We start from the raw sequence: 13,985 nt of genomic DNA, 5'->3' as shown, positions 1-13,985 counted from the left end.
CATGTGTGTGCCCTGTGTGTGTCCATGTCTGCTGTATGGGCACACTGTGTGTCCATGTGTGCACACTGTGTGTGTTTGTGCACAGCGTGTGCGCAATGTGTTTGTGTGTGCAATGCGTTGTGTTGGTGTGGCTGTGTGGTGTCTGTGCGTGTGCACACGCGTGTGTTTGTGTCCCTGTCTCTGTGTGTGCCTGGCTCTGGCCCTGTGTGTGGCTGCCCCGTCCCAGCCCGTTACCTGCAGTCGTCCCCTCCGGTGCTCACCACGAACTTGTCGTCGTGCGAGAAGCGGATGTTGGTGACGTGCGCCGAGTGCCCGAAGTACCGCTTGTGTTTGGCCTGTGGGACGGGACAGCAGCTCAGGGGTGGCACAGGCAAAGCTCTGTGCCCACAGCCACCCTGACCCCAAGGCCTTTCACTCCCTGGGAGCTGCCCGTGGATGGACCGTGCTGTTTGGAGCTGTAAGAGCTCCCTGAGGATGGACCACGCTGGTTGGGTGCTGTAACACCGAGTGCTGAGGGGCTTGGGAAAAGCAAAAGCTGCTCAGGTGAAAATAAAAGAGGCACTTACAAATTTCTCTGTGCATGGGAAGTCAAACAGCTTGACCAGCCCGAAGTCATCTCCTGTCACTATGTTCAGGCCAGCGTGGGTCACACAGGCACAGTTGACGTCTGCTTTGTCTGCATTTCGTGGCCAGATCCCAATGACTTCGTCTCCAAGAATGCTGTTCCACAATCAAGGTAAATAAAATGCATTACATCATAAGACTTGCTGCTGCTTTTCCACAGGGGGCTCAGCCAACACAGGTCAGTAATAAAAAATTGTTGCATTTAAAATAAAATTGTCTCTTCTAAATGACTGCCCTGACCTCACCATGGACACCATCACACTAATACATCATTTTTATGTGAATCTTAAGCAATCTCTATCCATGAATCCCTAGGTTTATTTCCCATGAAACCACTGGCTTCATTCTACACCAGCACCTTGTGCAGCTCTGGTCTCGATGAGCCTTCCCCTGGGATTTCTGACTGCACGGTTCCCTTAGCTGTGAGTTCCCAAATGAGGGAATGCTTGGCCCTGTGTCCACTTGTTCTCAGAAATAGGTGTTCTGCCCCTGGCTTCAGCTCTCTGTAATCATTGACCCACAGAGTCACTGCCAGAGGCATCTGCCCCTCCCACCAGCTGTCAAGAGTGCTCTGAAATGGGGAATTTGGGGCAGATTTTTATGCCAGCAGAGCAGTCAGAGTAGGAGGATTCTCATTTACCTTCTCCCAGCCCTGCCTGGTTCTCACCCACTGTCAGCTCTGCCTTTGGCCTGTCCCACTTCTTGCAGGAAGAGCAGAGCCACAGTTCTGCAATGCTGGGGGCAGATCCTGTGTTCATCCACATCAGGAAACACATTTTAATGACACTCACAACTCTTTCACACAATCAGTGCATGTTTCCAGGCCTTCCATGCTGCTGCTGTTTGCTGATGTGGGACAAGGCTGCCTGGAGGGGCCCAGAGCCGTGTGAGGGGCCTGGGGTGAGTGGCAATGAGCCACTGTGGCTCTGTGACAGCCCCTGGTGTAATTAACAGCACTAATTACTACAGCCACAGCTGTGTGTAAACCCCAGGGTGTCAGATGGAGCTCTGGGGAAGCAGAGCCTGGCGGGGGCTCACAGTTTGCCAGGGGGACATCTCAGCATTCACACCCCCAGCCCTGTGACCCGATCCCCGTGCTGGCCCCACGCTCCCCTTGGCTGTTACCTGGTCCACGTGGCCCAGGTGATTTTCTCTATCACTGCAGGGTCTGTGATTTGCTTTCCCAGGGGCACCTCGTGAACTTGACGCTTGTAGGCACCTGTGGATACCTGAAAGTGGCAAAGGAAAAACCTGGAAACTCTGCTTTAAACACATCATTTTCTTTAAGATTTCCAGCAGTCTCACCAGGTTTTATCAGCAATTAAACATCTAGGATAATATTTCTCTTTTTTCCTCATTATCTGGAATTCATCACATACCATATAAAGGAATAACAATGTTACAGGATGATGATGGAAGGAGATGCTCACATGCAGAGCTGTCAGATTTTCCCTCACTTCTATGCTTTACTTCATCTCAACATAATTTTACTGAATCAGAAACATTTCTGAAGGAAACCCCTACAAATTAACAATTTAATTAAAACAGCTGAGCTCTCACAAACATCCCAGCCTCAGGGAGGAAGAGAAAGGCTTTCATATGGTTATAATCCACAATTTCTTTTTCAGCATTGTACCCCTTCCATGGCCCTTAGCACAGCTCGAGCCTCCAACAAACCCAAGCACTCCAGGGGCAGCTCTCCCAGACATACCTGGATGTACCTGCTGTCTGCAGAGAAGTCCATCTGTATCACAAAGCTGGCAATGTCCTTGCAGTAGCCAATTCGGTTTAGGGTTGTGCCTTGAGTGAGATCATAAAAATCCACAGTATGTTCTTGTGAGCCCACTGCCAAGAACCTGTTATCCGGGCTGATCCTAGACAATACAACAAGGAGAGGGGATGGCACTGGCTGTTTTGGTGCAAGATTTGCTTTTGCTTCTCATGCTGATGTGACAGTAACTTTTTTTAATGAAAAACACAAAAAATGTTCTATCAACAGCAAGAGTGAACCCAAACCAAAACTGATGCTTAAGAGAAGAGGAAGACTCAGGATAACTCTGACAGAGGACAGGGTTAGATGGAATATTGGGAAGGAATTGTTGCCTGTGAGAGTGGTGAGGTCCAGGCCCAGGGTCCCCGAGGAGCTGTGGCTGCCCCATGACTGGAAAGTGCCCAAGGCCAGGTTGGATGGGGCTGGGAGCAAGCTGGGATAGTGGAAGGTGTCCCTGCCATGGCGAGGGTGGGACTGGATGAGCTTTAAGGTCCCTTCCACCCCAGACCATTCCATGACTCTATTCCACATTGTTTGTGGTTAAATGATGTTAATATTGCACTCGCATAAAGCCACAGCACAGTGTGCAGAGTGACACCAATCCTCTGGGAGTCAGCAACAGGAACTGCAATTTGGAGAATTAATCCCCTAATTACAGCTCTGCAGTTGGCTGTAACTGAATTAAAGCACCACCACAGTGCCCTTCACCAGCTCACACAGGTTTCAACAAACGCAGACTTACAAAACCTCTGCCAATCCACCAGGCACTCCCTGGCTGTCCCCTTGAGCCAGGGCTGTGCATTTGGAGCACCTCCTACCTGATGTCCTGAATTGCAGACTTCCTGTCCCGTTTCTTGCCCCACACCTTGAGGCTGTTGACCAGCAGGACGACGAACTCTCCGTTCCTCATGCCGATGGCCACCATCTCTCCGTCGGGGCTGTAGGCGGCGCAGCGCGCGGGGTGCCCCAGGCTCACCTTGTTCACCAGCTTCTGCGGGGACAACGCAACAGGCTCACACCTCCCCAGCTTCCAAACACACAGGATCGAACTTGCTAAATGAAAAACAAATCCACTCTGTTTCCCTCTAAACATAAACCTGAAATGTCACACCGAGACTCACATCCCACCAGGCATATGTCGCTAAGCAGACTTCAAAATAGAGATGTGATTCGGATGGGGGCTCCATGTTTGCATTATTCTGCAGACTGACATCGAGTTTCACACCAGAAAAAGGACTATTTAGCAGAACAAGCCGAAAAATCTATTTCCTAACTTGTTTCAAAGGTGACTTTGACATCTTCAACAACTGCTGATTGGCACAGAGCTTTCCCGTTTCATTTGATATGTGAAAATGTCCTAGAAAGCTCTTGCATTTTCACCTAGCTGCTTGTATTCATAATAAATTAATTTTCCTCATTAAAAATTATTCCTGTTAGCTCAGGTAACAAGCTTTCGAAAAGGTTTATGCTGGCCAAAATGAGCTGAAAACCTTTTGGTGGTTTTTTTTTTTAATGTTTTATTTGTTGTTTTTAAAAATGGTTGTTGTTAGTCAATTTGACTTGAAAAAATCCCTGAGGCAACATGAGAGTTCCAAAGGAAGGTTCTGAAGAAGAGGGAAGTGCCTGTGCCTGCCAGGAAGGCAGAATGATGGGCAGGAGCTGTGTGTGTGTGACAGCACAGTCTGTGTCACCCAGACAGGCAATGTAGAATTAAAATGCTTCCTTGATCCCCCAAGCTTCAGATTTGGATCAAAATAAACAATGCTCAACAAGAGGCACTCCATGAGCAGGTGTGTTGATGAATCCCTGCATTCCTCTGGGAGTGCTGGTACCAAACTTGACCAAAACCTGCTCAGGACAGAGGCAAAACCCTGCTCTCATTCCAGGGCTGCTAAAGGCACAGCTGGAAAAATGGATGCTTGGATAAAATGCCCATTTTTAATCCCACACTTTTACGCTCACGGTACTCACTTTGTCCGACAGGTCCCAGATCCTGGCTGTTCCATCATTGCTTGCAGAGATAAATATGTCTTTGGAGGGGTGAGTTGCCAAGCCCCAGATTTCCCCTTCCATGTGACAGTCAATTAACAAGTTTGAAGCAGCATTTTTTTCTCCTACTTCAAGGATTTCTCCATCTTTTGTTCCCACTAAGATTTTCCCCTGGAGTGGAGAGAGGTGGTCAGTGTAACAGAAACTGCCACAGTTTAAACTGCCAGAGCTTCCTTGGCAAATACTTGGGAAAAGCATAAACAGATTAAGCTTGTACTTGGTTAATGACTACTTGACTGGAAATATAAAACAGCATTCCTCAGTGGTGTTGTTATCAAGGAATGTGTCAGATTGCTGAGCAAAATGAAACAGAGACCATCCCTGGAGCGCTCGGCTGGGCAGGTCCCACCCTGTGCAGCATCACTGCTCCTTCCTCATCTACGATTTAAACCCGTGCACAGTGACTGCAGCAAGTCAATGACTCTGCTATTTCCACTGTGCTCCATGTCAGAGACTCACGGCCTGTCAGTGACTCCCAGCGGGGTTTGTGGCTGTGAAGAAGCAGCAGCAGCTCAGGCAAGGCGCCGAGCTCTGCCCTCCCCTGCTGCTCACCTTGCCGCGGCACACGGAGCGCACGCACTCGATGAGCTGCCCGGTCTCCAGCTGGAACGCTCGGCACCGCTTCATCTCCTGGTCCCACAGCTTCACTGCTCCCCCCTCCTTCGTGCTGCAAAGGAGGCCTGGTGTCACCTGCATGGCTCCTTTACACATGCAAACCCCAGCAGTGTTTTTCTGCTTAAATCACTAAACATATATTGACCCAAACCCCACTCTGTATCGCTATTATGGTGCAATGGGAAGTAAATAATAAAAAATTAAACGCTTTCACACTTCATGTTTTAAACAGCACCATAATTTGTACAAACCAAACTGCTCTCCTGCCACGTATCTCAAATCTCTGTTTCTCAGCAAATCTGTTTCTTGTGGTAATCCCAAGAGCCGCAGCACCTCCACTGGGAGAGGCTGTCTGTAATTTGGCAGAACTAACAGAGGAAGAGAACTCCACTTATGGCAGGAGCTCAGGCAGTAAGAGCTTATCCGGGTGTTTGGAACAATTCCAAAGAGGTTCAGTGTCTCCCTGCCACATAACATGTGCCACTGTGACCCTCAAGTGTGCTCCTTTAGTCCTCCACTTACTGAGCCACCTGGGCAGGTTATGCAAAATTGAGTGAAGCTGTTACAGCACAGAGACCATTTATCTCTGGGTGCTGGATAAATAATGAAAACAAAAACCACACAAGCGAGCCAGGAGCTGGCACTTGAGGAAGATCCTGTGTCTTACGGCCTCTCCTTCCCGCCAGTCACGATGAGCCCGTCGCGCAGAGTCGTGTACATGGTGAACACGGGTCCTGTGTGAGCCTTGGCCACCAGCCTGACCAGGAAATGATCCTTCCACACGTAGACATCTCCATTTATGGCACCAGTGAACGTGAGGTTATTCTGCAACACACAGCAGCAATCTCTGATACAACAGACAGCTCGGCATTTTTGTTCAGCTTCGAGTAAAATTCTTTAAATTAAACTTAAAAGTCCTTAACTGCCACACTGGATTGTCACCATTGGTGTTATCATTGGTATGTGTCACACCAAGTACCCTTAGCAGAAAAAGTGATACACAAAAGAACAGATTAAGTTTAAGTTTAACAGATAAATAACCAGCAGTGTAAAAAAAAAAAAACAAAAAAAAGCCAGGACAGTAGGTGTGCACAGAGCTTAAAAGAAGACATTCACCCAACTGTGCTCAGGAAATTCAGAGAAGGATCTCAAGGTGCACCAGTTTTAAATCCACACTTCACTAACAATCACTGGGTTGGATTTCAGCACAGAAAACTGACCCTTGCAGGTTCAACACAAAGGTAATGTAAAATCCTGCAGCGGGTAATTTGAACTCACTGCTCCGAAGGCAACAGAGAGCATGGTTTGCATTTTGGCATCTTCCATGGAACCAATGACTCCCTTCTTGTAGAGCAAAGCGCTGCCAGCCAAGGTCCAGAACTTCATGTGCTTGACCCCCACAGACACAAACTGAGTGTCGGAGTCCGGGCGGAACTCCACAACGAAGATCCTCTCCAGGTGTCCTCCTCTGCTGGCAACTTTGGCCCCTGGTTTAATGAGGAAAGGATGAAAACAAAGCTGAATTCACCTGAGAAATTAAGCTCTGGTATGATTTTATCAAATAAATGGAGCTGGTATTGGATTAGAGCTCTGTGCCCCAGATGCTGAAAGCTGCAAATCCCAACACTGTTTAGTATATCAAACATCTTAATGCAGCTCCCAAAGTCCCTGCTTGCATCCCACAGATTTAGGAAATGCAGATTTAAGGCCTTCATAGCAAAATCTGTCTCCTGGGTCAGTGAAATAACACAGAAATGTTGGCTATCATCTGATGAAAAATGCACAGGGACACACTCACCAGCTGAGACACTTTTCCTCTCCCCATCACCACAGATAATTCTTTTCTAGAAATTACTTCCCAAAGGCCTATCTCCATCAAAGAACTGTAAGTGTTTTAGGAAAGAAAAGAAATCATTTTCCTTAGTTTCACGTAATTTTACATTAAGCATCATTCTTTCCTTAATTTCCACTTACAATAGGTGTTTAAAACTTATCTTCCTGTTCATATTTTTCAGCCCTTTGCCATCTTTAACTGATTAACTGGGATACTCAGAGCGGGGACACAAACTCCAAAGACTTGAAAGGCAAAGCCAATCATTGTGCACAGCCCTGTGAGGCTGCAGGAACACGATTTCCCCTGGTTTGTACCTTCTTGCCACCTCCAGACAGTGATGGTGTGCTCTGGGTCGACTCCCACTGACACCAGAAGTTTGCCAGTGGCACTGAAGTTCACGTAATTGACGCCTTTGGTGTGGAAGCAGCGCAGCATGGAAAGGGTTTGCTTGCTCATGGCATCCCAGATATGAATTGTGGGGGTTGTACCTGTGGGCAGAGAGGGGCATTGAAAGGGAATTAATTCTGGAAAGCTTCGCTGCAAACCAGGCATTTTTCCAAGAACATTTAACCTGAACAGACATTAGTTGGGGGTTTGGATTTGTTTGAAGATTAGCACTACTGGGAAACACAGAGAAATCAAACACAGGGGGGGGATCACTGCAGTCCATGAAGTCAGACAAGTTCTAAAAGAACAACATAACATTCATGAAGAGCCTCATGCAAAAGAAATTGCCTGCAGATGTTTCACTTGTATCCATGGTTCACACAGATACAACGAGGCAACATGGAACTCGTACAGGACTCTGCTAAATTCACAAACAAATCAGCCTTACCTGGGAATTCTGTCATGTCACCTGCAGTGTGAGAGCAATGGCAAATGAGGAAGCACCAAGGGAAAACAATAAGTGAAATAAGTCATGTGACTCGTGCTGAAGTGCCAGCATCAGCACCAGAAGGAAAACAAAATTAAAAACTTGGAAATGGATATGGATTAAATCAACAAAACAAGCAGGAATATTGTTGAACTTTTTTGGGTATATTGGCTTTTATACACAAATATTGCAACAATATTTAGTACTTTTAAGTTTTAAAAATGGTATCTAAAAGAAATGTTACAGGCATGCAGGTTTTAAAAATTATTAAATTCAAAAGTGACGTGAATCTCTAGTTATACAAAGTAGCAAATCAAACTCAGAAGCACTGATCTCCTGAGGCCTAGGAAAAGGGCCTTTAGCTTTTTCCACGTCCCAGAAATCAGTTTTGCAGCTCTGGCACCACGTGCAGGTTTGGGTGCTCCCTCCACATTCCAGCTGCAGTGACTGTGCTCAGGACAGGCAGCAGAGGGTTTGTGTTTGTCACTGTGCTCATCACTGCCACTCCCTGCCCCCTGCTAAGTGACTCCTGTCCCCAAGTTATGGATTCCATTCTCCTTCTGGAGTGGGCTGAGGAGACGTTCTGACCCCGTTCTCCATCAAGTTAATTATTTCAGCATTAGGCTGAGGGGCAGCAGATCCTTCTCAAGGCTTGGGACAGCTCATCCTGCATTCCCCATGCAATGTTTGCTCCTGCAGGACCCCCATGTAAACAATAAACACACAAACACACGTGGTTTCTCAGCTGTCCCCTGATATGTCCCCTAACTTCTGCTGAGATCTCTGTTTCTGGCCTTTTCTGTCAGCTCCTGTCTTCCTGCAGAGAAAATTATGCTCATTGTATTCTCACTGCTAAACAGTGCCTTGGACACAGGAAGGAAAGAAGGAACTCTATAAATCAGATTACTGAGATGATTAGGCAGTTTATCAAAGTTTGCCTTCTGAAATATGATTACAATTAACTCTAAAATCCAATCACTCACAATCAGAGACGGAACTGAAACAGTAAGAAAACCCTGGAGCTTGATTACTTCTTCCAAATCAACCAAACAGTAAAACTCCCCCCCAGGAAAGCCCCAAATGAAGCAGTGCCCTGCACACTGAGGGCAGCTTTGTGGGGGGCACGTACCGATCTGGCTGGTGGCCACCACGTTCTTGTACTTGGGGTGCTGGTTCACCGTCAGGCACAGGATGTCATCAGTGTGCTCCAGGTAGAAGCTCTGGCTTCCTAATGCCATCCAAACAGGATTTCAGTCACACAGGACCGAGGAAGAGCCACCACAGACTATCTGGGAGCTGGTTACAACTCTGCAGGGGATCAGGGGCACTGAGGCTGCCCTGCTCCCATTCCCAGGCACCGTTCCCAAATGCACTATGGACACGACCATCAACACACAGAGGTGGGCACAAAAGCAGTGTTTGGGAAATTATCTATATATCCAGGGAATCAGCAAAGCCCTCCCAAGGGAAAGGGCCCAGAAAGGACAGATGGGGCCATCCTTGTGTCCCAGCCCACAGGCTGTCCTAGGACTGGAGTCCCCAAAGGCCACCTACAGGGGGTTTGTGCTATTTATCAAGATGCAAAATGTGGGAAAGTTCAGACTTCCAATCAAAAATATTTTCTTTATAAAGCTATTTTATCTCCAAGTATTTTTTTTTAAGTGGAATTACCAGTGGAGAGGTTTTGGACAATGCCTGCTGCAGCTGTGTGGAAAATGATGTCAGCACCATCGTTCAGGTAATGGAGGTTGTTGCGACAGTCGAATCCTCTGTATCCAAACACATGGTCTAAAGCCAGCTCCTGCTCCAGGAAAACAAAAAGAACAAGAGTGAAATGGAAAAAAAAACAAGATTTCAGAGCCTGGACCACTTAAGGACAATTCTAAATTACATAAGTATAAATATCTTGTAGAGGCAATAGAATAACAAAACAATAATTAGTTATCCTCACTCTGCTCATTTATTGAGGCATAACATTATCAGAGGCTATCAACAACCCCTAATTGGTCAACTAAAGCACTGCACTTATTTTATTTTTAATTATTCAGAGGGCTATAAATGTCCTGGTTCTGTGAGCCCCCATTCCAAACAGATACAACTCACAGAACAGGTTGGATTTTATTGCTCTTCCCATCACAGTTTATATAGGGTGTCAGATATTTTAAAGAAACTATCTGCAGAGTTTTCAAAAATCACTCTCATAAACTACCAAATTTCCACAGACCAAATTCTGACCTTAAAGTCCTTAGAGGAAGCCAGGGCAAGCTATAAGTAACTCTGTAATTAAGACATTAATCAGAGGTGCAATTGCAGCTTACAGCGAGCAGCTGCCAAGGAAATTTCCTCCAGGAACCCAGGATGGTCAGTGGATTGTTGTTAGAGCTGCCTGGGAGCCCTGAAGCCCAACTTAATGACTGTCCCAAACACAATCACTGCTCACTGGGAACAATTCCAATTAGCCAGAGACCAAGTGCTGCAAATGGTCCACACAGGTCACAGAATATTCCTGGTTCTGCCTGTTATGTGGGAATTCAAACAAGTTGTTTGGGGAGAAAGGGAAGTTCCAAAGTCAATGAGCAAATCCCATCATTCAAAATCCCACAGAGGATTTTTCCTGGGCCAAAGTGCTGGTTCTGGATGTATTTCCCTTGGGATTGAGCAGGGAGCATGGGAATGCACACACTCTGTGATTGTACCTGCCCTTCACTGAGAGACAAAACAGGGATGGATTTCACCCACCACATGTTACTTTCAAAGAAATAGAAAAGATATGAATTCTGACCTCAACCAATTTCTTTTTTTTGTTGACATTGTTCTTTTGCAGTTTCTCAGGCTGAGGAGCAGCTCTGCTCACGGGTGGCCTGAAAAGAACATTTAAAAAAGGAGACAATTGATATATTTGAAAGTTAAACACAACCTTCAAAACCACAGCATGTGTGAGCAGCAAATGGACAGTTGCCCCTGTATGAGCTTTTTTCAGAGTTGCACAATAAACTGATTAAAATCCTGCACTTTTTTGATAGAAAGTGCAGAAACATTGATGTAGACTTCATGGATGAGTGGCAGAACAAACAACCTTACACCATCCAAAAGACCCCAAACCATAATGATTTAAATCCATGGAAAAATCCTTGAATATGAAATGATGGCAAATTGGTGCTTTCAGAAATGATCTGAAGTAATTTCTGCAGCTGGCAGTTGACTTCTGCCCAGCCTTGCTTCTTCTGAGAAACCCCATCCCAAAACCTTGACATGGCCTCAATAAAATCTTCTCAAAATCATATTAAAGATAAAATGGTTGCATTTAAATGTACAAGTCATTAATCCAAGGGAATTTGGGAGATTGAGGCCAGCAAAGCTATTTTATATAATTATAGCTGCTAAAAGTAGATAAAGAGACAAATGCAGAACACAGGCTGAGACAAAATCTGATGTGTGCAAATGGTCTGTAAGGCCAGATAACCTCTGCTGCTGATGTTGATCCTGCTGGGAAAAGAGGGACAGAGCTAAGGAGAGCATGTGGAAAGCATTCCCAGAGCTTATGATTCCAGAAAAATGTGACCTTGCTATTACATTCCATATGCTGTGGAATTTGTTCCTGTCCTAAGACTGTAACTACCAGTAATTCCCATTTTGCAAAAAAATAATTGGAGAAGAATGAAATCCCTTTTGTGTATAGGGAGCTGCTTTTTCTGGAGCTGGATTTTTCATGGAAGGTATTAAAGGCACAGTGGGCACTGAGCCCTGTGGGATGAGCAGCAGGACAAGCTGAGCTCTGAGACAGAGCAAGGCTGGAGGTAACCAGCCTAAGCCAGGTCTCAAGCACAGCAAGGATCAACAAGCACAGCAGCAGGTGACCCCATGACACGAAGAGAGAGAAAGAGTTACCTTGATCCCCTTGTAAGCAGCAAATAAAGCCAAGCAAGAAACTTAATAGAGTTTAGGAGTCACTTCTGAGCACGAGACTCATGCACAAGCACTTTCAGAGCGCAGCAGTCATTCCCTGGGCACAACACGTGCTATCCAAGCATGCCAGCAAGAACTAAAACAGAAACCAAAGAGTGCACAGAGCCGGAAACGTGGCACCCAGCATCCCTGGGCAGCCTGGCAGCTAAAGGTCCTGCAGCAGAGGAGGAAGGGAAGCTACATCCAAGCTTCCTGCACACTTTGCACCAGAGCAGAACGGGGTTCCATGGTGGGTTTATTTTCAGGAGCCTGACGGGGAGGGAGCTGGTAGGAAGTTGACAGCTTCCTAGGCAGTGCTGAGATTGCACACAATGGATGATTGTTCTCTATCCCAGCTCAGCTGCAATTTAGCCCACAATTGCTGTGAGGAGGCCAAGTCACTCCCGGGACAGCCTGTCCTGCCTTGTCCTCAGGGAACAAGTACCTCTATTTCCTCAGTGCTCACTCAAGTCCCCTGGGGTGACCCTGGGTGGAGCGGGACCGAGCAGCGGTGCTGTCACCGGCAGGGAAGGGGCAGAGAAGTTATTACAAAACTTAATGGTCTTACAAAAGAAATTCATTATTTCATTTCAGCCCCGATTTATGAGGGCCTCTAAACTGACACTTAGGAAAAGAATTGTTTTCTTGCATGTTTTTTTCTGTTTTAGTGTTATTTCAAACTGGATCATTTCTACAGTTCTTTACCTAGGAATATCAAAGTTTATGACAAGAGCAAGCCAAAATACTTCATGAAAGCAAGAGAACACTACCACTGTCACATGCTTGATAGTCACCAGATTGTAAGCATGAGGCTTAATTTGGAGACACACACAGAATACTTTTATAGATACCTACTCACAGCACACACAAACACAGATGTTGTGTGCATTCATATATACACAGCCATGTATATATACACACACGTGTGCATTCACTGCCTCATCACCACCTTAATAAAACAAATGGAAAGCAGCACATTTGAAACATTGTAAGAAGTCATTTCACTTTTCACAAGCCTGTGACTACATCTAGTTTGTTTTGACACAGAAGATGACACTGCCAAACAAGAAATTCGCACTGTAGCAAATGAGACCCCTTTGCCCTGCTGGACCTGTGCAACCTGCATGGCACATTCCCAGCAATCCAGGCCTCAGCTGGGCTCCCCACCAGTACTTACTTGACAATTCCCTGCCTCCAAAGGAAAGCAAGTTAAAACATAACACAAGCATTAACGGTTTCTTTGCAGCAATTTCAAACAAATGTGCTTAGATCGTAGTACAGCAAGGAGGAGCTCTGGGAAACACAGGACAGTCAGATATTAGAGGGTTTCAGTTCCTTGGGTACTGTGAATACAGCAGAGAAGATTTCTGTTACTCATGGCAATCTCCAGGATGTTCTCACATGAGGACACGCAGCTGTCAGTCAGGGACAGAAGCCCAGATCCAAACTGACAAAACCTTAGCACCACCTTCATGCAGAAATGTGAAAAGATGTGAGTGAACATCCCCTCCAGCCATGGGGGAGAGAAGCCCAAATCAGGGGTGGGGTGAACAAGCAGCACCAGGATGGAGAACAACAGATGGACACAACAAGAGCTGGCTGGGGGGAAGAGGGAATGGGTTTTGGAAGAGTGGGGGACCTTGAGGGAAGAAAGAGATGTGATCTTAGAGAGCAGGGCCAAACCAGGAGGGAAAAAAAAGCTAGATCTGTGTAGATGGAAAACAAAGGTCAAAAGAAAAGGCAGATCAAAAACTGTTATGATAAATGCTATGGGAGGGGGATATAACCAGCTCCTGTTTCCAGGTCACAGGCCAGAATTGCTGTCTGGCTGGAGATGCTGACTGCAGCAGGCATGAACTGGGGAGAACACATTCTGCTCCAAGGCCAATAGGAACAGCATGGGAACTCCAAAACAGCGTCACACGAAAGGGACACCAAGGTCTGGGGCAGGGACAGATGGACAGGAGTTCTTCAGCAACCAAGAAGGTGACAGGCTGAGCCAGCAGCAATGGGTGGGGAAAAGCTTCAAGCCCAAAAGGGAGACAGATATGGATGTACATGGCTGCACGCTGGAGAGGGAACACACTTGGATCTACACAAACATGAGCAGGACTGCTTCTGAGAAGAGAAAGCAAGGTTCAAGGAGAGGAAAGGGTTGGATTGGGCAACAGAACAAGAATCTAAGGTTTAAAAAATATATTGTTCATTTCAGAAAAAATGCAAAAGCAGCTTTTAGCTGTGCCCTTCACCAGTGACAGGAGGGCACTCCCAAG

The 13,985-nt window shown here is 46.3% G+C and overlaps 1 protein-coding gene across 9 annotated transcripts in view; it reads right to left on the bottom strand.

The window, feature by feature from the left end:
* EML6 (EMAP like 6) overlaps nt 1–13,985 on the bottom strand; it is a 91,073-nt gene that overhangs the window by 3,337 nt on the left and 73,751 nt on the right. For 4 of the 9 annotated variants that reach the window (XM_064415523.1, XM_064415524.1, XM_064415522.1 and 1 more), the window contains 14 exons: nt 10,550–10,628; nt 9,439–9,568; nt 8,897–8,995; nt 7,729–7,749; nt 7,208–7,381; nt 6,338–6,546; nt 5,727–5,884; nt 4,997–5,111; nt 4,367–4,555; nt 3,214–3,386; nt 2,336–2,498; nt 1,750–1,853; nt 567–720; nt 261–335 (listed from right to left, as the gene is read on the bottom strand). In XM_064415523.1, the coding sequence (XP_064271593.1) occupies nt 261–335; nt 567–720; nt 1,750–1,853; nt 2,336–2,498; nt 3,214–3,386; nt 4,367–4,555; nt 4,997–5,111; nt 5,727–5,884; nt 6,338–6,546; nt 7,208–7,381; nt 7,729–7,749; nt 8,897–8,995; nt 9,439–9,568; nt 10,550–10,628 (1,843 nt within the window). Of the gene's footprint in view, nt 1–234; nt 336–566; nt 721–1,749; nt 1,854–2,335; nt 2,499–3,213; nt 3,387–4,366; nt 4,556–4,996; nt 5,112–5,726; nt 5,885–6,337; nt 6,547–7,207; nt 7,382–7,728; nt 7,750–8,896; nt 8,996–9,438; nt 9,569–10,549; nt 10,629–11,655; nt 11,665–12,889; nt 12,905–13,985 lie in introns of all 9 variants that reach the window. The other 5 variants (XM_064415530.1, XM_064415526.1, XM_064415528.1 and 2 more) reach the window with 5 other exon arrangements.

Source organism: Passer domesticus, chromosome 3, assembly GCF_036417665.1.
Source record: "Passer domesticus isolate bPasDom1 chromosome 3, bPasDom1.hap1, whole genome shotgun sequence".
Taxonomy (NCBI): domain Eukaryota; kingdom Metazoa; phylum Chordata; class Aves; order Passeriformes; family Passeridae; genus Passer; species Passer domesticus.
Note: the sequence above shows the minus strand (reverse complement) of the source record. Positions and strands in the feature narration are given on the sequence as shown.